This window comes from Apis florea, unplaced genomic scaffold, assembly GCF_048593485.1.
Source record: "Apis florea isolate Af1SG1 unplaced genomic scaffold, ASM4859348v1 contig_3813_pilon, whole genome shotgun sequence".
Lineage (NCBI taxonomy): Eukaryota > Metazoa > Arthropoda > Insecta > Hymenoptera > Apidae > Apis > Apis florea.
The window spans coordinates 235991-260000 of record NW_028256869.1 but is presented as its reverse complement, the minus strand read 5'-3'; the positions used below and the strand labels follow the sequence as shown (position 1 = coordinate 260000).

Here is a 24010-nt window from a genome sequence, read left to right as displayed (position 1 = left end):
TGTAACAATTGTATATGATTTTAATACTACATGCTAATTGTATTATATATATATGAAAGATCTGCGACCTCCCACTTGTAGAACACACTCGATCGTACACACGCATCCATACACTGATCTACATACACTTATACATACACATGCACACAGATACATTACACATTCATATTCGCAAATAAACACGCATACAAACATTACACGTAGACACCAGAGCATATTCGTATCGGCGAACATCGTATCCGTATGTACGAACGTTTAACGAAGAAGAAGAAAAGAAGAAGAAGAAGAAGAAGAAGAAGAAGAAGCAAAGCTCTCGTTTCTCTCTCTCTCTCTCTCTCTCTCTCTTTCTCTCTTCGTTGGATGTAAGCTTACGAATACAAATTTACAATATACACGATATATACATACAAAAGCATACATATTCGGGACACCGTGTACTTCATTTTTTCACCATCTTCGCACCCACCGGTTTCAACTGCCATGGCGCTATATTCGTAAACGAGCAAACAGTTAATCGAATAACAAAGAAAAACGAGAATTAGAAAATTGATTCGCGATATCCTTGGTTCATCGTTCACAGGGTTGGCGCCCGTTCGGTGTTGACGAGATACACTCGTGAACCAAGGAAGAACGAAGAGGACGTAGTAGTGTAACATCCACGGGAATGGTGCGCCCTGATATTAAGACTGATGTACAGTAGCGCGCTATTCTCATCACAGAGATATCGTCATTTTCTCATCATTTCTCATCATCATCATCATCATCGTCTCACGAGAATACACGTAACACATTCTCCTCGACACGGTCACACGAAGACAACCATGGATTCGCAGGGCTAATTGAACATATATATATAAATATATATATATCGTATATATTTGTCAGATATATGTCATATATGTATGCGTACACGTCGTTTGCCACGCCACTGGCTCTTACACTTGCACGCGTCGAATTGTCGTGTCACTCGTGTGACTTTTATTATTTCGATATATTTAATATTCGCGTGCGTGTACATTGTTGCGAATTAAGAATCGTTCATTGCTGCGAAACGATAAGAAAAAGATATCATCTATCGGCTAAATCGTAAGGCGTTTGTAATATATACGAAGCATGTATAAGCTGTAATTGTAAATTGTTTGACGTGTTGCGTTCGCTTCGAATCGCTTGAAAAGGAGAGGTGTGAAATTTTGTGATAGACGGTAATAACTTTTTGAAAGCTCTCTTCTTGTATTCTAGCTTCTCGTTAATTATTATCGGTTTCACAATAGCGGTTTATTCATTCGTTGAACGTAAAAAGAGAAAATAAAAAAAATAATTGTTGTTCGATACTCGCGCGAGCAATGTACGAGCCGGTGATGCTTTTGGGACACACGGTAGATGCAGAGGGATATAAAAAGCAAGAAATATATTCCATATTAGCGGATAATTAGATAAGTGGGACGGACAGGCATACGGATTAAAACAAAAAATTGCATAACTTGTATATTAGTGTATAGAACGTAGAAACGATGAAATAGCCACGAAAAGAATCATTTTCGACGATGTTTTTTACAAGCAGGCAGAACAGTGCGAGTAGATTAAAGATACAAACAAAAAAAATACGTCATTGTACCATTTAAGTAAAAACTAAAAAAAAAAAGGAAAAAAGTAACGAGAGAGCATGTCAAAAAAAAGCAGTTTATAAAAAGAATGCACTAGCGACGAAAAAGAGCCACTACAAACCGCCACCCCGAAAAAAAACCCACCCATTCCTCAGTAAAAAAAAAAAAAAGAAAAAAAAAGGAAAAAAAAAAAGAAAAAAAAAGAGCGTAGATTTTTTTAAATAATCTTATGTCGATAGTAGAACCGACATTCCGAAATTTTTCGAAAAAACAGTACGCGAAAAACGATGCACGCGAGAGATTTTTTACAATATAAAGGCTAAAAGAAAAACAATTCTTTGCAATAAGTTTTCAGCTTCATTCGATTATTTGTTTCTTTCTTGTTTAACGAAATATGTATCGTGTTCGTTCGTTCATCAATTATCGCATTCCTGTTTATCTGTTGATCGATTCTTTGATTGGGATATACGAATTTATTTCGACTCGTGGTGGTAGCGGTTTCTTAAGATGCCCAGGTCCAAAGAGTTCTGTTTTGCGGCTTTACTTTAAATGTTCTGTCGAACCAACAACATGCAAAGCGTTTCCGCCGATATATATGTATTGTAAAACTATTTCCAGGAACGATTCACATCGTTACGGTATTATTATATACTAATTAGCGTCTTTGTCGATTGTATTTCATATTTTCTAGAACGTTAAATAAAAAGATTTTCGAATCTGAATATAATGTGAAAGGAGGATGTCGTGATAACTTATTACAATAAAATGAATAATAAAAAAAAAAAAAAAAAAAAAAAAACAAAATCAAAAAGAATTTCTACGTTCTCTTATTCATTTTTCGATTCAACGTTTTAGATTGTCATCGTATGTAAACTTGGCTCTTTGGATCCAGTGCATTTCTAATTTCTTTGATTCAAATGGTTATTTCAACTTATTTCGTCGTTAGTGTTCACGGTTTTTCTTTATATTTTTTGTTTTTTCCCATTATTTTCCCTTTATTTTATATCTCTTTGAATTGAATGTTGTATTTTTCGTTTATTAAAAAAAAAAAAAAAAAAAAATATTAAAGATAAAAAATAGAAACAAACCGTATTGATATAACTGCATTTTTACAACTACAAATGCTCTCCTTTAAAAAAATTAAAGTTAAAAACGATTGTCTAATCGAATTAAATATTCTACAGTATATTTTTTAAATGGTATTTGTTTGTATTGTAAACTTTATAACTAGTAGACGCAATTAATTATGATAATTACATGTATGCTTTCTGTTACTTGAGTTTTGCCTTTTCTTCTTAATTTTTTTTCTTTTTTATATATATTCAAGGAATACCTATCTTAGAAATTTTATATATATATATATATATATATATATACATATATATATACATATATATATATATTTATTGTCATTTCCTACACCGATGATTCGAGACAATTTACGTGTAGGGCGATCTACGTTCTCTTGCTTTTATTGAATATTTGTTATGTTTCTTTTGAATTTTTATTAGTAAAGTCGCAAATAATTCAAAAAATTCTTTAAATTTTCAAAATTTCAAGATAATTATTCGAAAGTGAAAAAATTGACATTAAAACGTAGGTAGCCATACTGGTAGTTTGTCTTGATTATTAGCATTTTACTCATTAGTAGGCATACCTAATGCATCAGGTTTACACGACACTTTTACACACTTACACACTTGAAAAAAAATGATAATGAATTAACGGTATTCTAAATGTAACGTGTATATGGCTGTACAAATGTAACATTTTTTTCCATTATGTATGATGATATTATTAATGATAATGAAAAATGGGAAGATTTGATGCAAAAAATGTGGTATAATTAAATTTACAAAAAGAAAAAGAACATGTGCATTGATCAATGCATATCCGACTGTACAGTCGGTACGAGTATCGATCAATCGATTCACTCCCGAGTGATTTACCAATAAACTACTATTACTTTTAATTATTATAAAATACCATTTCTGTAATAACATTATGATATAAAACCATACATTGAATGGCAAAATTTCAATTTGATTTGGTATCCTGCATAATTCTTTTCTCCCGTTTGTTTCCTTAGTAGATGTACCTGTATTATATAAATAGTGTAATATTTAGTAAATATTACTCATTTTTTATGAGGATTACAATGAATTGAAATTATGAGGATTACATTTTATATCTTTAAAGGTAAAGTTTATTCTTATTGTTTATAACTTATTTGTTGGCTAGAAATTGTTGATTACGCACGAATGAGAACTATAGAATATGTTGTATGATAGTCTCGGGTAAAATCAAATTACTTATTGCACCTGCTATTCGTTTTATGAAATAATAATCAACGTATATTCTGGAAAGTAACATATGAAAAGTTACATTATTAAAAGACTCAGCATTTTATATTCAGCATGCCAATGTGGCCGCGGATATTTTGTAAATATTTTTTCTTTTATTCGCTCTCTTCCTTAGAACGTTCTCTCTCAGAACGTCTAGATTTCTTCTTACGTCGGCTTGGACTTCGGGACCTGGATTTATGTCTACGAGACCGAGATCTCGATCGATGTCGATGTCTAAAAAGATATAGAAAGTATTGTTACACAATTTTATTATTACTTATTTATATTACAATTTTATTATTTTATTATTTTAGATAGATAACATAGGTATCGAGAAATAAAGGTGTAAATAAATGAAAAAAATAAATTGGTAAATCATAATTGTAATGAAGTAAGTTGAAAATGATATTAATTATAAATATCACATATTTTTTAACTCCGCATTGCTTTATTACCGATCTTTGTGTCGATATTGAGATCGAGACCTATCGCGATCTCTTTCTTCATCTCGTGACATTGAATCTCTTTCTCTGTCTCGTTCTCTAATCATAGAATCCTTTTCTCTTTCACGATCGCGATCTCTATCCTTATCTCTTTCTCTGTCCCTTCCCATTGAATCTAATTCTCTATCGCGATCTCTTTCTCTTTCCCGATCTCTTTCACGATCTCGGGAATCTCTAGGTGGCATTATAGGAGGAATATTTGTAGGAGGTACCATAGTTGGTATTGTTTTTGGGCCAGTATCTTTTTCATCTTCCCCTTCTGTCATTGGAATAGCTAAATTTGTTGGTTGCCATGTCTGAAATATAAAGAATAATCAAATTTTTTTTGAGAAATAAAAATTAATAGTAAAACATGTAAGATGTAATATATACCGGATCGTTGCCCCATTGATTATCTTGTGTAGGTTCATAACTTTGATAATATGGATCTGTTTCAGGCATGTAAAAAGGAGCTGGTTCTCCAGGATATCCAGGAGGAGGCATATCAAATGCAGGAGGCATTCCTGCTCCTGGTGGTGGCACACTCATATCAGGAAAACCTGGTTTTCTAGAATATTCTCTTCTATCTGCAGTCATTACTTGTATCACATTTCCTTTTGGTGGAGATTTATCAAGATTTCTTCTTGAAGCTAAACCTGAACTACCAATTACATCTATTGTCCCTGCCATTTTTCTTCCTGGAGGTGGTCCTGCCCTCTTTGGTCCCATTATGCCAGAATATTTACTATTATCATTAGTAATTGCAACTTGAGGTACTCTCATACTGCCTGCATTACCACTACCTCCCCCTGCATTCAATATCAAACCTACTCCAGATTCACTTCTCATTCTCTTTTGTCTTTCACAATAAGCTCTCCATGTTTCTTCATTAAAGCCATAATTAAAGTAATCAGTAATGTCAGCACCAGGCTGTCTCCAAGGTTTATCTTCTAACTGATCTAAATTAAACTCATGAGCAGGCATACCATTGATAACTCCTATAGTTTCAAATTCGTCTATACTGAATTTTCCTGGTTGTTTATTTAATTTATCTGGAACACCTGATGCATTTGTGAGCAATCCTCCTCTTTTAATATTGAGGCTACCATATGCAGGGGTCGATTTAATATCACCAATAACAACATGTACATCATCATCAGAATCTGAATCACTGGCAGCTTCTCCATCTTCTTGACTGGAAGCTTCTCTTATTCCATTTTTGTTTATTTCTGTATTATTTTCATTTTGAATATTATTAGTTGGTGAAGATTCTTCTTCTGGTGGTTCTGCCTCTTCAGATGGCTATAATTAAAGATAAACATTAAGGATTGAATTTAATTTCAAATCGTTTACAAATTAAATAGGTTATGTTTGTACGAGTAATAATGCGTATTTTGATGTGATAAAATATTTTTGAAGATATTTTTTCGAATAACGTATATAACCAATATTACAAAAGCTTAAACATTTAATATCTTATGATCATTCTTGTTAATTTTTCTCAATAAAAACCGAAAATAATAACTAAATAAAAGGTTAGGAAAAGCGAACCTCTGTTGGTGGATCAATAACACTTTCTGTTTTCTGATCTTCCAAGATTTCTGACTTTTCTTGTATTGTAGCAGGAATTGAATCATTTTCTTGGCTTTCTGGTTGAACGGATGTCGGTGTATATTCTTTTCCATCAGTTGAATCTCCATATAACCATTGATCCTCATTTTCATCCGCCATTTTTCCTCTTCTCACTTGACAATTAAAGAATTCCGCATCTTCTGAACACGCGTAAACGATCAAAATACGAGTGCTTCATCCTGCAGGTTCACCAACCATTTGTTAATACTAAAACTAATTTTAATTTAAATCATTTAATATTTTATATTTTTTATTAATTCATTTTTACAATTAAATTCTTATATTCTTTTTAAATAAAATAATAAAAAATATCTGGTAAATTATATATTACTATTACTATTATAAATCTAAAAAATTGTTCTTAAGGTGGCATTAATGTATCAAAAGATTTAATGATTTGACGTGTACAAAAGTGTATATAGTGAATTAGTATATCTATAACTGTTTTGTTGTAAGATTACAGTTAGAATGGGTGCAGATAAAAATACAGAAAATCTTGTAAGTTTAATTGTGTAATTTTAATGAATGAATATTTAATAAAATATGTATTTCCAATATTTTGATATCATTATAAAAATTCATCGCTATGTGTCTCAGTCGTAAATATGTATTAGACATACTACATATGGTATTTTTAACCGCAAAAGTTATATTTTAATTAAATTTTACATACTATGTGAATGGATTTATATAATATATTAATATGCATTTTTTAAAATCACTATCAATTTATATTTTATACATGTTTTAATTTTTATACTATGTTTACTATTGATAGATATAGAATGTTATTTAATATGCATTTCATTCATATATAGGCATTATTTAAAAATCTACTTTTTTTTAAATTAAATTTATTCTTTTAGGTAATTAAAATCAATAAATGGGATGGATCTGCAGTAAAGAATGCATTAGATGATGCAGTTAAGGATGTACTTACAAAAAAATACAATTATATAGAAAACTTTGCTTTACTTGATGGAAGATTAGCTCTATGTGGAATTGCTGTAACAGTAGCAATTGTTGCTCTTCTTTGTGATTATTTATATCCTTTTCCTGCATCCAAACCAGTTTTAGCTATTTGTGTTACATTATACTTCCTGTTAATAGGACTTCTCACTTTATATACAACATACAAAGAAAAGGGTATATTTGTTGTAGCTATTCAAAGGTAAATTTCATACATTATATAATATAATATGATTCACTTAAAATTTTAAACAATCTTTAAGTTATTATATTTTATATATTTTAGGGATCCGGCAGGTTTTAATCCTGATCTTATTTGGGAAGCAAGTTCATATTTAAAAAGATATGATGATAAATATAATCTTGTGCTATCTGTTAGAAGTACTGTTACAGGAAATGTGAATGAAACTAGTGTTACAAAATCTGTTGCAAATTTTATTGATGTCAATGGCGTTGTTATTCCAGAATTGATAGAAAATGTTGTGACAAATATGCATGATAGCTTAACTACTCAACGTAAAGAAAAGTAGCAGAAAGAATGATATTCAATTGAATATGATCATTATCTTCTTTTTATAACATACAAGAAATTGTTTTTTTTTATATTTCATGTATTTCATATTGGTGTTAAACCATTTTGAAAATAAAAGTTCAAAGATTTTAAAATTGTGTATGTATTATATAATTCATGTTTAAATACAATAGAAAAACAAATATAAATTTTTACATTACTGTTAATAGAATAAAAAATTTCTTTTTCACTTATAATACTAGTAAATTATTTACATAACTATATGTTATTTGACAATTCATTTTCAATATCACAGTTGAAATGAAATTGATGATAGCCATTGAAATAAAATATATATATATCTAACAATCAAAAAATAAGAAAAAAAATAAAAATGATTATTATTAATAAATAATAGCCATTGAAAATTGAATGTATACATACCTCTAATAATTAAGAAATAAATTGATAAAAAGAAAAGCGACAGATATTTAGATTACATAAATAATATATGTAAGTTATCAATGAAAAATGACTGATTGTTCCCTAAACAGGTACATTAACAAAATGTGTCGTCTTCGTATTGAAGAATCGAAATTTTTATGTAATATAATAAACATATATTTTTTAGAAAAATTTTTGTAAAAACGAGCAACAGACAAAAAATATTTCAGCTAATTTATATTCTATATAAAACTCGTTTTTTTTTTTTTTAGAAAATAATCGTTTCCAGACCAATGATAATTTATATTTTATATTAACCATGCGTTGTATCATCTTCTACAAAATCTGCTGCTTCTTCTCGTGTTACGCATACAACGTGAGAAACTTTGTTTCTAAATTTAACACCATAAAATTTATTCGCATGTTGCAACAATTCTGGTCTGTAATATAAATAATGATTAAATAAATTAAAAGAAATAAATTTATAGGAAATAATATAAAATACCTGAAAGTTGTCGTAATAAATTGAGCATCGGAACTAAGTTCGTGAATCATATCTGCTACAGCTTTTCTGTGTTGCGCGTCTAAAGCTTGATCAATTTCATCGAACAAATAAAACGGTGCTGGATCACATTTTTGAATTGCAAATATCAATGCTAATGCTACAAGTGATTTTTGTCCACCAGATAATTGATTCATTTCTCTCATTTCAGCTCTGTGACCCGTAAAAGATACTCGTATACCTACAGGAAAAAATATCAAAATAATTTACTTTTATTTATTTCTAATAGTAAAAAATAAATGTGAATATTATCTTACCAACACCAATAAATCTATCAGAATCAGCAGATTCTGGTGTTGTATCATCTCCTTCATCTCCATCTGCTGTTTTCATAACCAATTGAGCATGACCTGATGGCACAAGTTTTTTAAAGACTTCACTGAAGTATTTGCTTACCTAAATACAGAAAAATAATTTAAATGTTTTAATCCTAATTTCTATAAATACAAACAAAACGAGATCATATAATAAGCACAAAACAATATCAAGCTACATACTTGTTTAAATGTAAATTGAATTGCCTCACATTTACGTTGTTCAAGTACTGACATTAACTCTTTAATTTTTTCATCACCTCTATCTAATTCTTCTTTTCTTTTTACTAATTTTTCTTTTTGATCACTAAATGACATAAATTGATCTAATGCTTTTTTATTTACATGGCTAAAATAAAAAATAATGATATAAGTTTTTGAACATGTTACATTTTATTAATTTTATTATGTAACATTTTATATTTTTATATATATTATTAATATACCTATATTTTTTTAAATGATTGTTTGCTTTTTCCATTTCTTTAAACAACTGTTTGGTAGACATAACACTAAATTTGGAGTATACTTCATGACTAGGTAATGCACCAAGTTCAGTGATTTTTTGTGTACATTCTACTATTTTTTGTTGCAAAATATTCAATTTACTAGCTAGTTTTTCTAAATCTTTAGCATCGGCTTCTATTTTTTCTTGTGCTTCTTTTTCTTTGATTTTCCATTTCTCAACTTCTGCAGATTCTGCTTTTTGCTATAAAAAACTTTATATCATATATATACTAATATTAATCTTAATATAATTAATTAATAATTACTATACTTACTTTTTTTATAGCATTAGTTACTCTTTCATTTTGAGCTTTAAAATCTGCATTTACTTTTACTAATCTTTTTTCAATATCTGCTAATTGTGCTTTCGATGATTCTAATTGGCGTTGCCGATCTTCTACAGATATTTCCTGTAATGCTTGAACCAATTCATCTTTTCTTCTGACTAAATTATTGGTCAACAAATTTTCTAATTTATTTTTTTCTGCTTCTAATCGCATACGTTTAGCAAATGCTTCTTTATTATCTTTTGTTAAGCGTCTTATATCATCGTTTAACGTATCAACTTGACGTTGATCGGCAACAGACAATTGTGCCATAAGTTCTTGATGTAATTCACTTTCTAAACCTTCTTTTGTTGCACGCATTGCTTCTAAGCTCGATGTACACTGCGCTAAACTTCTTTCTTTCGGTGTACGATATCGTTCTATTGCGCTTAGTTCTTCTTTCATAAGCCGTATTTCTGCTTTCATTTTATCATACACATCCCTATAATAATTTTATTCATATGTATTAAAACATGACAAGTATAAAATAAATCTAAAATGTTCAATTTCGAATTTTAATTACATTAATTAATTATATAACTTACTTAGCTTTACTGTTTTTAGTTTCTGTTCTTTGCATCTCACTGACATAGGAACTAATATTTTGGTCTGCTTTTCTAATTTCTTCTTTAAGAGTTGCAAATTGAGATTCGAGAGATGAAATTTGAGCTATTAATTCCGATCTAGTTTTTTGTATTTCTAATCGAGATCTTAATGTATTAAAATATCCGCCTGTTAAAGATCCTTTTGAAGATACTTGATCACCTTCAAGCGTTACACAATCTAAACCTGATGTGCGAGCCAAATTTGTTGCAGCTTCTAAATTACGACAGATTAATGTTTTTCCAAATATATACCTATATTTACAAATTAAACATAAAAATATTCTTATTTTTATTATTTCTAAAAATTATTAAAATATTAAATATTAAAAATATTAAAAAATTGATAATTTATTTACCTTAAGGCTTTATCATATTTTTGATCATAATTTAATTGTGATATCATCGGTATGGCATCACTAGTTTCTGGATAATCTATATCTTTTACATGAAGTCGATTTAAAGGCATAAATGTTACTTCCCCTGGGAGACGTTGATTATTCATTTCTTTTAAAATTTTTGTTCCAAATTTATCAGTTTCCACAATATGATGAAATAATCGATTTCCAGCAGTTACCTCTACAGCCATATAAACACTCTTGTCGCAACTAAAATTCTCAATTACAGGCCCATAATAACTACTCACCTCATGGGCCATATCTTTACGTGTTCTAAAAAGGAAATATTATAAATATTAAATAAAAAATATTAATATAATAATATTCCCAAAAAATTATATAATGCTTACCGAAATGTATCTAATACTTTTCGTACACTATCTCGACCATTTAAAATAGGTTTTCCTGCCATAGATCGTAAACTTTGATCCGCTTTTGCCAAATCTTCTTTCAACCCAGATAAATTAAGTTGTAATACACTCTCTTGACGATATCTATAATATAAATATAATTTATATTATTCGATTAAAATCTAAACTATAAAAAGTACTACATAATAAACAAACTGTTCTTTGCGAGTAGCTTGGCACTGATCCTTTGCTTTAGTAAGTTCGTAATATTGTTTATTATGTTCATCTATTGAAGTTCGTTGCTGTTCCATTTCACGCGTATGTTCTTCGATTTTCTTTTCCAAAGTAATTTGTTTTTCTGCATCTCGTTTTAAATCCTCACTAATTTTTCTTTGATGTTCTTCTTTATCTTTAATTTGTTTGGTAAGTTGTTTAAGTTCATTTTGTATCCATTTATCTCTTTCATCCTAATATAAATGCATTATTATTAAAATATTGTTTTTATACTTTTTTTTTACTACACATTTTATATTTAATTATGTTTAATACCCTGCTAGTAAATTGACTGCCACGTCCTTGCTTGGCATATAATTCTTTCCGTTTTTGTTCTTTTAATTGTAATTCACGTGTGCATTCTTCTTCAACACGCTTCATTTCTTCATACTAATATATAAAATAAAATATTAATCAAAATAATAATTAATTAAAAGTATTATATTATTAAGCACTTCAATTATGATAACTTACTTCGGGTTTTAATTCTTCTAATTCTGCTTCTCTTGCTGCAATATTTACTTTTAATTTTTCTAATTCTTGTTGAGCACGTTTTCGACTGTCATTATCTCCTTTTACTTCTTCCAATAAATCATTAATAGTTAATGTTAATTTAGTTTTTTCTTTTAATAATTGTTGCTGTTCAGCACTACAAATTTCATTTTTAATTTAGAACTAGCAATCATTAAATTGCTTGTACATAAATTTTTGAATATAATACCTTAATGTATCTCGTTCCTCTTTTGCAGTTTGTACTTCTTTTTTTGCTTCTTTAAGTCGTTTTGTAGCTGCTCTCACCATCTCCTGTGCAGTTTTTGCTTCAGCACATAATCTTGCTTGTTCAGCACCACTATTAGCTCTAGATTTTTCTAGTTCTTCTAATTTTCTTTTATTTTCTTTGAGTTCTCTTTCATGAATTGTATATTCTAAACATCGACGTTGTTTATCCCAACATTGATATTCTTTAAGTTCTTCTTTTTCTTCTTCTAACGTTTTTAAGCGTTCCTCTATAATGCAATTATAAATTATTTTTTAGAAATTAACAGTAAGATTTAATGAGATTATATTAATAAATAACAAAATTTACCTATGGTTCTTAAAAAATCTTGAATTTTTTCTAATTTGCCTTCAGTTTCTTTTAAAATAAATTTTGATTCTTCTCTTCTATCATCATATACTCTAGTACCAGCTACTTCTCTTAATAATTTTAGTCTTTGAGAATCAGGTGCTGTTGCCATTTGATTTATCTATAAAATACAATTTATTACTTTTTTACCTTGTTTTTATAAATCATTTATAAATACACACATACTTTTCCCTGTTTTACAATATAATATGGATTTGATCTTGAAAATCCTGCTGATTCTAATAAATTCATTACATCATTTCTTGTTACTATTCTTTTATTAAGAAAATACTGGTCCTTTTTTGAGCCAATTACTCTTCTTAAATATACTTCTTCTTTATCAATCTTGCAAAATAAATAATAAAATTATAAATAAATAGATATATATGAAAAAGTTTATATAATAAGTTTTATTATTACTGGTAATCTTCCATCAGAATTATCAAATATAATTTCAACATGTGCCGAAATAACTCTTGGTCCTGTGCCCTCATGCAACAAAGCTTGTCTCTGTTCAGGTCTAAGATGAGAAAATTCATCACTTAAGACAAATTGAATCGCATAAAAGAAATTACTTTTACCAGAACCATTTCTTCCAACTTGAAATAAAAAAAACCATTTAATTAATAAATAAAATTGATTTAAGAATTTATTATATTACATTTAATAAAATAAATGTACATACCTACTACATTATGCCTTGGATCAAAGGGTTCTACAACTGTTTGTTCACGATATGATTTAAAACCTTGTATGATTACCTAATTTCAGAAAGATACATCATATAAAATTTATATTATTTCTTTATAACATTCTCTTAAATTATATACTTTATAAAAATTATAATAAAAATTCTCTTATATTAAAATTATTATCATTATATATTTCTAAGTAGTTAAATAAATTTAAATGTTATGCTTTTTTTAGTATGCATGTTATTTATTAATATATATCTTACTATGAAATCATATAATATCGTCTTAGATGTTTATATCAAATTTAAAAGAATAAAGATATAGCGTATAAAGTATTTTATCTTTACATATTTTAATATTAAATGATAGTAGCCATACTTCGAACGATACTTTGAACGAAGAGCGTCTATCAAAAGGAAATAGTAGAAATCGCGCAAAAAAAGATAGAAATTAAAAAGACATTCTAAATTTTTTTATGATACCTGTTTGATATACATGGTGCTATTAAAATTCACACGAGTAATTCTCGTGTTAACACCGAAGGACACTCAACCCAGAAACTTATGTTTTCTCGTTCTCTGTCACTAAATGGAACAAAAATCTTCAACCGACTTGTTGGCACAGCGACATTTGTAAAGTAATCCGCGAAGTAACGATATAATAAAATCCCTAGATTTGGGCGGGAGATGCATTTATGTGACCACCATACATATAGAAAAACACTAATTTTAATTTATAAAATTTATTAACAAATTTATTAAATTACATTTTTTAAATATAATGAGATATTTATTTTTAAGTTTATAATGTTATTGTATAAGTTTTTTTTACATAATGTTTTTACATAATGTAAATTGAATAATGAAAATCTTATTTTATTTTTTGTTACAAAAATAATTGGCAATAACATTACAATACTGAAATTACAATAACAAAAATTTTGGTTTTATAAAAAGATATAGAATATTAAAATATATAAATTTTATTTAATGATGAATACTCAATGCATCACTTTGAACTTCATGACTTAATTGTGTTTGTAAATTGGATAATTTATTTTTCAATGCTGCAATGCCCATCATTACTATGTTTTCAGGTTTTAAAGCTCCACTACTTTCCACATTAAAATAATATTTATTTGGTTTAGCTTCCCAATTAAATGGTGCTTCATCTAAAAGATAATTTATTTTAAAAACCAATATAGATATAAAATGCTAAAAAAATATTTACATTGATCTTCTTCTAATTCACTATATTCCGATTTTGGCCATTCATCAGGTTTTGGAAATAATGTATGTCTCATAGCATTGTCAGGATCATATTCAAAGCTTACACCAGCAGTGGGATTCCATTTTGCATGTTCTTTTCCAAAACCTTTCTTTGCATATGCTCTCAATTTTAATTCTTGACCTTTTCTTAATTTTACAATTAATATTTCTGAATAAAAATACATTAATTTATATTATATGCCTTACAATAGAAATGAATATATTATTTAAAGAAATATGAACCATCTGTTTCTCCATATTCGCTTGCATCATCTTCTCTATGTCTAGATGTAACAGGAAGTACTCTTGGATCACTAGATTTAAAATCTGCAGTAGTTACATGTCGTGTTTGATCTTCTGTACATTTGACATCAAGTGTAAATTCTACACTACATTCTGGACAAAAATCCATACACTGACAATCTCTTGTATATTGTATTCTATCAACAACCTAAAATAAACAATTTTAATATTTTTATTTTTGTTGAAAAATTTTTAGACTTTTAGACTAGATATTAATTTAATTATTTACATCATCACTTATCAATGGTATCATTCCAATTCTATGTGCTAAAAATTCATCACTTAAGACAGTTGAATTAGCTTCCAATTGTATCCAATCAATAGCCATAGTAGGTGTTTCAGCAATAAAAACACGTCTCATACTATTTGCTACACTATAAATGTTAAAAAAGTTAACATTATAAATAATAAAATACAATAATTGTCACATAACCTATTTTACCTTAATTCGGTATCTTCTACTTGAAATTTTACATTTTCTTCAGTCAAATCAGAAATATGAACTGATGGTTGATTAGCATAAGGCATTTTATATGATCCTTAATGATAATATATTAAAATTTATATATAAATATATTTTATAACAAATGTATTTTTTCAATTCTTAAGGAATACGTTTTTTTCGTTACCGTTGCAAGTTTAGGAATACAGCGCCATCACGAAATATTTAATACTTTAAATAAATACTTTAAAATACTTTAAATTAATAATAATAATAAATTTAGAAAATGCTGAGGAAGATGTGATTTTTAAAGAAATGTTAAAAAAAAAAATTAATATAAGATATCGTGTACTTTTTATTAAAAAAAGTTCATAATACATATTGTTCGTCATGTAATACAAAGAGTAAACAAAATTGCATCAAAGTATATTTGAATACTAAACATAATTATTTCGTGTACTTATAATTTTTAATAAGACTGATTTATGAATAAAACTAAATATATAGAATAATTTGTTTAATTTTTGTATATAATAATAAATATACGTTTGTATAAATATTAAACAATAATAAATCTAACATTTTAAATGACTATTTTTCTAAATTATTATTTTACTTGACTCATTCTTATAATTTCGCAAAAATGATATCAATGCATATAAATAATTAGTTATATAATAAATAATAAAAATGAGATAGTATAATTGTAGTAACTTTCATAAACGATATATAACATAAATATTATAGTGCTAATATTATTATAATACGATGCTATGGTTCTTTTATGGCACAAAACTTTTTTTAAAAATGGAAGACTGTGGTTTATGAAACACTATTTGAGTATTTTAAATCAGTTTGTGCAATGATTTTATATCGGTGTTTATACAAATATATTTAAAATCCAGCATAAAGAGAAATACTAAAACATATAAGAGCTAAAAGTATTGAAAATATTTTTAACTATGTAAGTTTTTGACAGTTATTATGAAAAGAAGTAAAAATTTTACTAAGTGATTTAGTTTTAAAGTTCATCTGTAAAACGTCCGATATCTTGTAAATGATCTCCATAGTCTGTAGCTTCACTACCTACAAAAGCATCATGATGATCCAAAATTTCGTCAAACGATAATCTATTATCGTGATCATCGTCAGATGCGGCAAATAAATGATCGACTTCGTCGCTTGCAATTTCCCTAAAATATTTAATAATATAAAATATGTTTTAAAATTATTATAAAGAAAATTTTATATGATATTTTATATGATTATTACTTACTCATTACTTGGCACTAGCCAAGAAAGTATTTCATCTGAATCTAATCTTCCATCTCCATTTTTATCATGTTCATAATCAAATTTATCTTTCTCTATTAATAGCCATTCTTTATCCTCAGCTTTAGCTCTATTTCCAATAAATTCCTGAAAGCTAATAAAACCATCTTTATCTGTATCTTTGTCATCTAGAGCTTGCTTCAATAGAAGTGGAAACATTCTTGGTGTTTCTTCTGGGTGTGTATAAGCTTTGAATTCTTCTTTATCTAAATGACCATCTTTGTTTATATCAGCAGCTTCAAATGTCTGTTTGTCATCACTAATAAGTTTATCATCTACTGCTAAATCTTCTGGATCAGTGCCATATGTATCTTGGAGAATTTCATTCCAACTGACTTTACCATCTTCATCTGTATCAGTATCTTCTAATCGATCTTGAGATTCTTCAGCAGAAAGCATGCTATTTTTAAAATAAATTTATAATTATTTTCATTTTAAACAAAATGATAATATTTATACCTAATTATTTATACCTAAAAGAACGTAAAATCCAAGCTTTTAATTCATTTCTTTCAATGAATTTATCATTATTCAAGTCCATCTTTGTTAATAAAATTCCTAAACGTCGTTTTGATTCTTGTGTTGGAAGTTTATCAAATTCTTCTGCTTCTTTTACACTCCCTGCACGAAATAAAATATATTTGTTATTGAAACTTTAATTTCAATATGACAAATTACAAAATGAATACCGAGAATAGCTTCATGATCAAATTCTTGATGGTGTTCTCCTCCTGCATAATGATCCATATCTCGTGGACTAAATGCACCATCTTCTGTTCTTTCATTACTGCCAGGTTTATTATGTTGATGAGAGTGTATATGTGCGGATGCTGCATTTCCAAATGAAAATAATCCGAAAATTGTGATAACAAAGAGAAGAATTTCTACACGCGTTTGGCGTGTATCCATTGTAGGTTTCTGTAAAATTATATAATTCAGAATAAAAACAGATAACCTCACAACATCGATAATTTGACAGATATATTATTGTGTATACGATAACTAATTTTATCGATTGTTTATTGTATAAGCGTTTTTAAAAATCGATGTTGATAAGATTCGAATTCGATAGTAATGCATTGATATTCAATACATTTCCTAATTGCAAAATGATGTATGTATTTAAATGCAAAATATTCGTGAAAATTACATGAAATTATATATTTATATATATATAAATATAATATATATATGGATTTATTTTTACATTATATTATCGTATGTAATAGAAATAAAAAATTTTTTCCATAAAATTTGATTAGAAAATGACAGTATTAAAAAATTATGGTATAATATCAATAATGCTTGTGCAAAAAATTTTATGTGATTTCCAATTTTTATATTGTATATTAAATAATTTTACTTACTTATTGATAAATCCTTTAAAGTTGTTTAGTCATTGTAATACAGTCTTCTTTCGAAAATATTAATTATAAAAATTTATTTCTCAAATTCACTTTTTGATAATGAAAAAACTTCTCTTCCGTTAAGGTATCAGTGATATATATATGCGAATATTGATATTGGAATATCAAAGCTTACTATTTTTCACTTTGAAAAGAAACAAAGAAAAAAAAGGCGTCAAGTCTTCTTTAGCCACGAACAGTATGTGCGATCATGATTTTGTTCTAGGATGTTTGTTTAAAAATAGACTAACGATACTAACTAACACGCATTCAATTTATAATTCTAACTTTAGTGATCACGAAGCAAGTGATATACTAGAAAGTATAGAGAAAAAGAAGCTGGGAAAGCTAAAGCATCACAGAAAAAATATTTTCAGATTCTGATAATGTTGCGATGATATAAAAGGAAAGTACACACTTTCAACTATATACATACAATTACTACGTATATATATTCTTATAAACTAATTTTGTAACTAACTAGAATATTGATTTTGTTATAATAAGAGAATAATTTTATTTGAAGCTTCAGATAATTACAATTTTTTCAATAAACTTCTTAAACTATCTTTATACAAATTACCTTTTCTTTTATTAAAAAGATCTTATATGTTTTTTATAGGTTTATATATTTATATTCATACATTATATACGTTTATATATAAAATATATATATGACATATAAAAAAAAGAAGAAGACAAAAATAAATGAAACAAAAAGATAAAAAAAGTAAATAATAGAAGAAGAATAGAAATATTACTATTTAAATTTGCTATTATTTACTAATAGCAAAATAAACTTTTTGTTTATAATTTTATTAATTTTTTTTTATATGTCGCAAGAAGTCTATATCTTTATATATATAAATTAATCTTTTTATATGTCTATATATTTTTATATATAATTTTTATATAAATAAAAAAAAACACATATATATAAATATTTCTTCTTTTCTTTGTTATTTTATTCTATTTTATTCTTATTTTATTTTCTATATTTTTCGTATTCAAATAACTTTTAAACTATAGCGTTTCTTTATTTTTGAATTCTGTATTAATTACTAAATATATTTCGTCGATAAGTTAGGCAACGATTAAAAAGTTTTTTAGATCAATGCCATCTAGCGTTTGAATAGCTGAAACTTTGACTTAGTATTAGAATGTGCAGATATTTAAATTTGTGTTGACATTATCCATAAATAAAGAGAACAATATTGTGAGATAGAGGAATAAAAATTCGAAGATGTCATAAAGAAAATTCATTAATTATTCATTTTCTATTTATAATGTCGACATTTTCGTGATCGTATTTTAAAATTGTAACTTTGGATAACTTTCTCATATCAATTTTAATTGAATTAAATTGAAATTCTTTTTCATTATATTATTTATTAATGATTAATGCGTTATACTATCTAATATATCGAAGACACTATATGAAGATTAATTAATTATTTAATTTCTATACAAAAACATATATTGCATTTTAAGTTCATATGAAGAATTTTAGTTAAACTTCTTATATAATTTTTAACATGAAATTCTTAATTAATTATTTATTAATTAATGATTAACATGATATCATAATCCTCTCGATTATACAATTTTTATACTAAAAGAGAAAAAAAAGAGAAAATAGTAAGATCAAATCAAGATAGTAATCAAATGAAACATATATTGTGTACAAAATAATTACATATACATCATAAATATATGTAACAAATCATAGAGGGTGTAAGAAACATTTTTTTCGAGGTCGGTATTTCAGAACATGAGACACGAATAAGACTGTAAATGTGTCTGTCTTATTCCTACTCCGTGATATTATTTTCATTATCGGTCATAAATTTTGCGTAATAGCTACATGTTTGTACCATGAACGATGAAATTATTCCGTGATTATTATCATAATGTTACAATTTCATACGATCACATAATTCTTCGTGATCTATCGGTGGATATAATTGTCGATAACTTATCTCTTCGGTCCTCCTCTATCTTTCAAAGATCTCGGACGATAAAACAATTCTCGGACAACTCGTACCCTTGGTTAATAACACAGAGATTCATTATTGGAGGACAATTTTGCATTGTCCGCTGTCGTCATTAATACAAACCGCGTTACGAGGCGCGTTAACAATTAATTTCGCGTTGGTGAAAATTTATTCTATTCTCGTTATGCTTTCCGACGTGTGTTCTTCCTTTTATGATGCTAATTGTCAGAACGTTATTGTTCGCGGGTACGTAAAATACAATCGAACGATAAAATTTGTTAAACATCGCCGGTCAGCGAAATATTTCAATTTTCTCTATGGCGGCATGTAATGCGGATACTGTAAAATATTATCGGGTTTTCGCGATTTCCCGCCGTATTTTTCCAATTTTCGAACCGTCGGCTTTTTTGCATTTGTACGGCCAATTTTCCAGTTTATATTGGTTCTGCAATTATTCAGTTGAAAAACTGAAAAAGAATCGCATAAGATATTTTCGTATCTTCTTTTTTTTTTTTTTTTACCCGTCTGTGACAAAATGATATGGAGATTGGCAAAAGGGCGATCGGTCAGAACTGATTGGTGAGGCGGAAATGTGACTGTTTTATATCGGTGACCGTATACCGCGAACTTGTACCGATTTCGAGATCAAAGCGAGAGATCATTTCTTAGAGATTCGCGAATTGTCCCTCATTCTCGAATCTTCTGTAAAAATATTCCGAATCGTTAATCAAGTTAACATTTACTTTCGCAAGCATTTACCGCATTAACGACTGTTCCACGAATATCATCAAGTTCGTTCGCTCGCGAGAAAATTCAAACGTTCGCGAGTATTTCCCCTTCCCCTTGGGTCTTGGGTGAACGATGTAATACCCAAAGGAGAAGTCGTTCAATTCGATATTCGATCGACTCTAACGAATCCCGCCGTTCGACACGACGAGTTCCTCAAGATATTTTCGATTCCATTGGAATATTTCAGCGCAGGGAACGCAGACGCTTGTGATTTTTCTCAATAGTTGAAACGGGGATGGTCGAAGCAGCACCACGAGGAAAGCCATTCCTTCTGACATTCAAATGCTTGGTGCACGGACGGATAAAAGGATACGTAGAACACCGACGCCGCCTATTCGTCGCTCAAAGGGATCATTTATCAACATATTTGATATGCTCCTTGCCGCGTTACCCCTCTCCCCTCCCCCCTGTTCGGGAGGAACGTTGCTCGCTCTTCTCCTTCCCCAACATCCATAGAAATAATATGCTAATCGCGCGAAGGCGGAGTTTAAAAAGTGGTCCGATAAATTCTCCGGACTTTTTGACGTAATTTCGCCCCTTCGCGCCACCGCCACCAAAGATTCTTTTTGCGCGGTTTCCGACGTCTTAAGAGAACTTCGCTTCTCCGCCTCTCGCGGTATATCAGCCGGTTGAATATATATTTTTTCGTCGGATCCGCGGCCGGATGTCGCGACCTGCTTCGCGGGGAAAGGGTTCTAACTCGACTTCCTCCGCGCCCTCCTCGAGGAAATCGCAAAAAGACGTTTTGCTCGTATCTCGCTGCTCGTTAATTCTGCTTCGCTTAAGAGGGAATAAGCAGTTGCTTCAACAGTTACGTGGAGATCGTTTCGTTTCGTTCGTGCCAGATCGCGTGAGCGATTGACACGAGACGTTAAGATCATTTACAAATCCCCTCATCGCCACTTATGCGCGCGGTGACGCATACGCACATATTTATGCACCCCTCCCCTATACGTGGCCTGGCCTCATACATACATCGGTCATATTAGCCGCAAAGTGGAATACTCCCGGGGATAGATTCCGTTTGTTTAACTTCGACGTTGCTTCTCGAAAAAAAAAAAAAAAAAATAAACTCGAAATTTCGAGAAAAGATCTATGTTATCTTTTTAATAATTTTATATACGAATCGGCAGAAATTCGTCGGGGCGGCGCTCGAAAAAGATATTCCAATTAAGCGATACCCTCGATAAAAGCGAGTTATGGCATATTTTCTTTATCCCTCTTTTCCAGCGAGTTTTTTTTTTTTTTTTTTTTTCTTTTTTTCAATCGTCCTTTTTATCCCATTCCACAGCGCGTATCGCGAACGCGATGACATCGAGCTAATCCCCCCGGTCATTCAATTCCGAAACGCCACGTCAGCGGGACACTTTCAAGCATATTGAGGCTGGATCGTGTACCCGGTCGCCATTTGCTTTAAGCCCTCCTTTCCATATTTATCTTGGTCTCCTTCATTACGGAGAGGGGAGAGGGGGGGAGGAGGGCACTCTCCTTTTCCTCCTCTTTCCTTTTTATCGTAACCCCGGGATTATCGGCCTACTCGTGGCGAACGAATTTCGCCCGCCACCACGTTCTATTCGAAATGAGCACGCAGATTGGTTTGCCCGCCACTTTGCTCGCCTGGCGGGAGGAAATTTACGAGCCAGGATGATAAACTCTCGAGGAAAGCGCAATCGAACGGGGTTTCATAATAATTTCCATGGATATCTCTCGTCGATTCGTCCTCCCTCCTCGATTTTTCCTCGTCGAGGTTATGCTTATTTACAGAAACAGAAGAAAAGGGAATATCTCAAAGGAATCGTTTTTGCATGGTTTCGCGCGTATCGATCACTTTTAAGAAAAATTCTGGAAATCGTTGCGGTCGATCGTGGGAGAACGAAGCGGAAACGATGGAATTGTTGGCGGTGTACGACGAAATATTTCGAGGCGTTTCCCGGGGTCGTAAGGGGTGTTCGACGTTTCCGTGGCGCGGCCGTCTCGGCCATACGCCCCGCGATTTAAGTCGTCAACTTTTATGGGGGTAGTTTTCGCGGAGACGGTCCGCGGCAAGCCGCATAAAAGGGGGTGGAAGTTTCTGGTAATATGGCGGCTTCCCGCGGAATATGGCGGCAACTGTATACAAGAGATAGCGACAATATTGAAGCGACGGGAACCTCGAAGAAAACCGACTGGATTTTGGCTCTAACTCCTCCCGATCTCGGGTCACTGCCCTTCTCTTCTCGTTTTCTTTTCCTTCCAACACTCCTTCATTTCGAAACGACCAAGATTAACAATGAGACAACAAGGCAAGAATCGATAAAAGAACGGTGTTCGTGGAATTAGAGAAGAGTAAGAATTTAAAAAAAAAAAAAATCGAAAGAAAAAACCGAAAAACTTCTCTGTCATCGTCAATTCGAGCCTAGAATCCCTCCCCCTCGGTTCAATACACAAAATCGGAACGAGATAAAACTTATTTTCCCCCAAAATAATTACATCCTCTTTGGAGATTTTGTCCCTTCGAGAGAAGATCCAGATTCTCAGAGCGGTGGCTCGGCCAGCGGCTGCCGATTGCGCGGATTAAGAGAAAGACTGCACTCGTTCGCTGATTGCATCTGGCATTTGTGTCACGCCCTTGAGTGCCCAGTCGATATGCCTGGACAAATTGGGAATTGGTATTCAGCTCGTGGCCGCGGCGACGGCCAGACGGATTTGCGAAGGAGAAGACCGGCAACAGTCTTCTCTCGCGCCGAGGGGGGCCGAGGCCTGACCCGTCGTGGATCCGTTAAACTTGGTCAAATCGCTTCCCGACGATCACCTCGCACCGGAATACTAACGAAGAGGCAGAAGAGGAGCGTACGTTTGCCAAACGTTCTTTCTTCTGACGGATCGTTAACCGGTCATGGTATCCGCGGACGAACCAAGGAATTCGAATTAACAATCTGGCCGGATCATTGTTAAAAGATATTTAAAAGTGAAATGGAATCGATCGCAAAGATTAGAGGGCAAGCTCGAAGATTCTTCAAAGAGAATTCTATTATAATAGAATTCTTCCTCGCCGGGAGGAGGATCCGATTTTATACGAAACGAACACTTGGCTCGACCTTTTTGTTATCAGCAGGCCACAGCTTCGAGGCTGCTTTGCTTCGGGTACCCTTCTCGCGGTATCGATGATATCCCCTTTCCGGCCTCGATTCTGCTCCTTTTCGGGAATATGGCCTGCCAGCCGATGGTGTAAAAACCTTGCAAGCCGTATTTCGAGCTGTCGCGTCGAAGGTTTCGCCCGTCCTCTCCGCTCGACATCCTCGAGCACATGCGGAACCCGATTCTACGAACTGCTCGCTCCTGATCTTCGAAAATATT

At 30.4% G+C, this 24010-nt stretch overlaps 5 protein-coding genes across 6 annotated transcripts; 1 reads left to right on the top strand and 4 right to left on the bottom strand.

The window, feature by feature from the left end:
* Positions 1-3931: 3931 nt before the first annotated feature.
* On the bottom strand, positions 3932-6276 carry Fip1 (Factor interacting with poly(A) polymerase 1). The gene is made up of 4 exons (XM_012493407.3): positions 5983-6276; positions 4825-5733; positions 4405-4748; positions 3932-4183 (listed from the first exon to the last, which is right to left on the bottom strand). The coding sequence occupies exons 1-4, from the start codon at positions 6160-6162 to the stop codon at positions 4063-4065; spliced, it is 1554 nt and encodes a 517-aa protein (XP_012348861.1). The 5' UTR covers positions 6163-6276; the 3' UTR covers positions 3932-4062.
* A 14-nt stretch (positions 6277-6290) lies between these two features.
* Spase25 (Signal peptidase complex subunit Spase25) lies at positions 6291-7698 on the top strand. Its single transcript, XM_003698453.4, has 3 exons — positions 6291-6561; positions 6930-7234; positions 7319-7698. The coding sequence occupies exons 1-3, from the start codon at positions 6532-6534 to the stop codon at positions 7560-7562; spliced, it is 579 nt and encodes a 192-aa protein (XP_003698501.1). The 5' UTR covers positions 6291-6531; the 3' UTR covers positions 7563-7698.
* On the bottom strand, positions 7691-13810 carry SMC3 (structural maintenance of chromosomes 3). Of its 2 annotated transcripts, XM_086917111.1 has the most exons (18): positions 13623-13810; positions 13131-13206; positions 12866-13044; positions 12632-12790; positions 12407-12566; positions 12041-12326; positions 11794-11968; positions 11596-11709; positions 11263-11513; positions 11047-11190; positions 10658-10969; positions 10242-10553; positions 9646-10138; positions 9310-9572; positions 9047-9212; positions 8807-8945; positions 8493-8730; positions 7691-8427 (listed from the first exon to the last, which is right to left on the bottom strand). In XM_086917111.1, exons 1-18 carry the CDS (start codon positions 13635-13637, stop codon positions 8301-8303), a joined length of 3609 nt encoding a protein of 1202 aa, XP_086773237.1. In that variant the 5' UTR covers positions 13638-13810; the 3' UTR covers positions 7691-8300. The 2 variants fall into 2 exon arrangements, with proteins under 2 accessions (XP_086773237.1, XP_086773236.1); XM_086917110.1 differs by having other exon boundaries at positions 7691-8730.
* A 56-nt stretch (positions 13811-13866) lies between these two features.
* Positions 13867-15470, bottom strand: RpII33 (RNA polymerase III subunit RpII33). The gene is made up of 5 exons (XM_003698507.4): positions 15154-15470; positions 14941-15085; positions 14652-14859; positions 14371-14577; positions 13867-14311 (listed from the first exon to the last, which is right to left on the bottom strand). Exons 1-5 carry the CDS (start codon positions 15237-15239, stop codon positions 14127-14129), a joined length of 831 nt encoding a protein of 276 aa, XP_003698555.1. The 5' UTR covers positions 15240-15470; the 3' UTR covers positions 13867-14126.
* Positions 15471-15490: 20 nt separating this feature from the next.
* Positions 15491-18357, bottom strand: LOC100867421 (reticulocalbin-2). Its single transcript, XM_003698443.4, has 5 exons — positions 17853-18357; positions 17175-17403; positions 16959-17106; positions 16430-16885; positions 15491-16346 (listed from the first exon to the last, which is right to left on the bottom strand). Exons 2-5 carry the CDS (start codon positions 17392-17394, stop codon positions 16175-16177), a joined length of 996 nt encoding a protein of 331 aa, XP_003698491.1. The 5' UTR covers positions 17395-17403; positions 17853-18357; the 3' UTR covers positions 15491-16174.
* Positions 18358-24010: the final 5653 nt, after the last annotated feature.

What these genes read in the sequence shown, in the direction of transcription:
- Fip1 (XM_012493407.3), bottom strand. Translation starts at nt 6,162, where the DNA reads ATGGCGGATGAAAATGAGGATCAATGGTTATATGGAGATTCAACTGAT. An exon ending in ATCAATGGGGCAACGATCCG is followed by an intron (nt 4,749 to 4,824) that starts GTATATATTACA and finishes TTTATATTTCAG; the next exon opens with ACATGGCAACCAACAAATTT. An exon ending in CAATATCGACACAAAGATCG is followed by an intron (nt 4,184 to 4,404) that starts GTAATAAAGCAA and finishes ATATCTTTTTAG; the next exon opens with ACATCGACATCGATCGAGAT.
- Spase25 (XM_003698453.4), top strand. Translation starts at nt 6,532, where the DNA reads ATGGGTGCAGATAAAAATACAGAAAATCTT. An exon ending in ATAAAAATACAGAAAATCTT is followed by an intron (nt 6,562 to 6,929) that starts GTAAGTTTAATT and finishes TTATTCTTTTAG; the next exon opens with GTAATTAAAATCAATAAATG. An exon ending in TTTGTTGTAGCTATTCAAAG is followed by an intron (nt 7,235 to 7,318) that starts GTAAATTTCATA and finishes TATATATTTTAG; the next exon opens with GGATCCGGCAGGTTTTAATC.
- SMC3 (XM_086917110.1), bottom strand. An exon ending in TCCAAGGCATAATGTAGTAG is followed by an intron (nt 13,045 to 13,130) that starts GTATGTACATTT and finishes TTTTATTTCAAG; the next exon opens with TTGGAAGAAATGGTTCTGGT. An exon ending in ATTCTGATGGAAGATTACCA is followed by an intron (nt 12,791 to 12,865) that starts GTAATAATAAAA and finishes TTATTTTGCAAG; the next exon opens with ATTGATAAAGAAGAAGTATA.
- RpII33 (XM_003698507.4), bottom strand. Translation starts at nt 15,239, where the DNA reads ATGCCTTATGCTAATCAACCATCAGTTCATATTTCTGATTTGACTGAA. An exon ending in TACCATTGATAAGTGATGAT is followed by an intron (nt 14,860 to 14,940) that starts GTAAATAATTAA and finishes TGTTTATTTTAG; the next exon opens with GTTGTTGATAGAATACAATA. An exon ending in CGAATATGGAGAAACAGATG is followed by an intron (nt 14,578 to 14,651) that starts GTTCATATTTCT and finishes ATTTTTATTCAG; the next exon opens with AAATATTAATTGTAAAATTA.
- LOC100867421 (XM_003698443.4), bottom strand. Translation starts at nt 17,394, where the DNA reads ATGGATACACGCCAAACGCGTGTAGAAATTCTTCTCTTTGTTATCACA. An exon ending in TGATCATGAAGCTATTCTCG is followed by an intron (nt 17,107 to 17,174) that starts GTATTCATTTTG and finishes TATTTCGTGCAG; the next exon opens with GGAGTGTAAAAGAAGCAGAA. An exon ending in TGGCTAGTGCCAAGTAATGA is followed by an intron (nt 16,347 to 16,429) that starts GTAAGTAATAAT and finishes TAAATATTTTAG; the next exon opens with GGAAATTGCAAGCGACGAAG.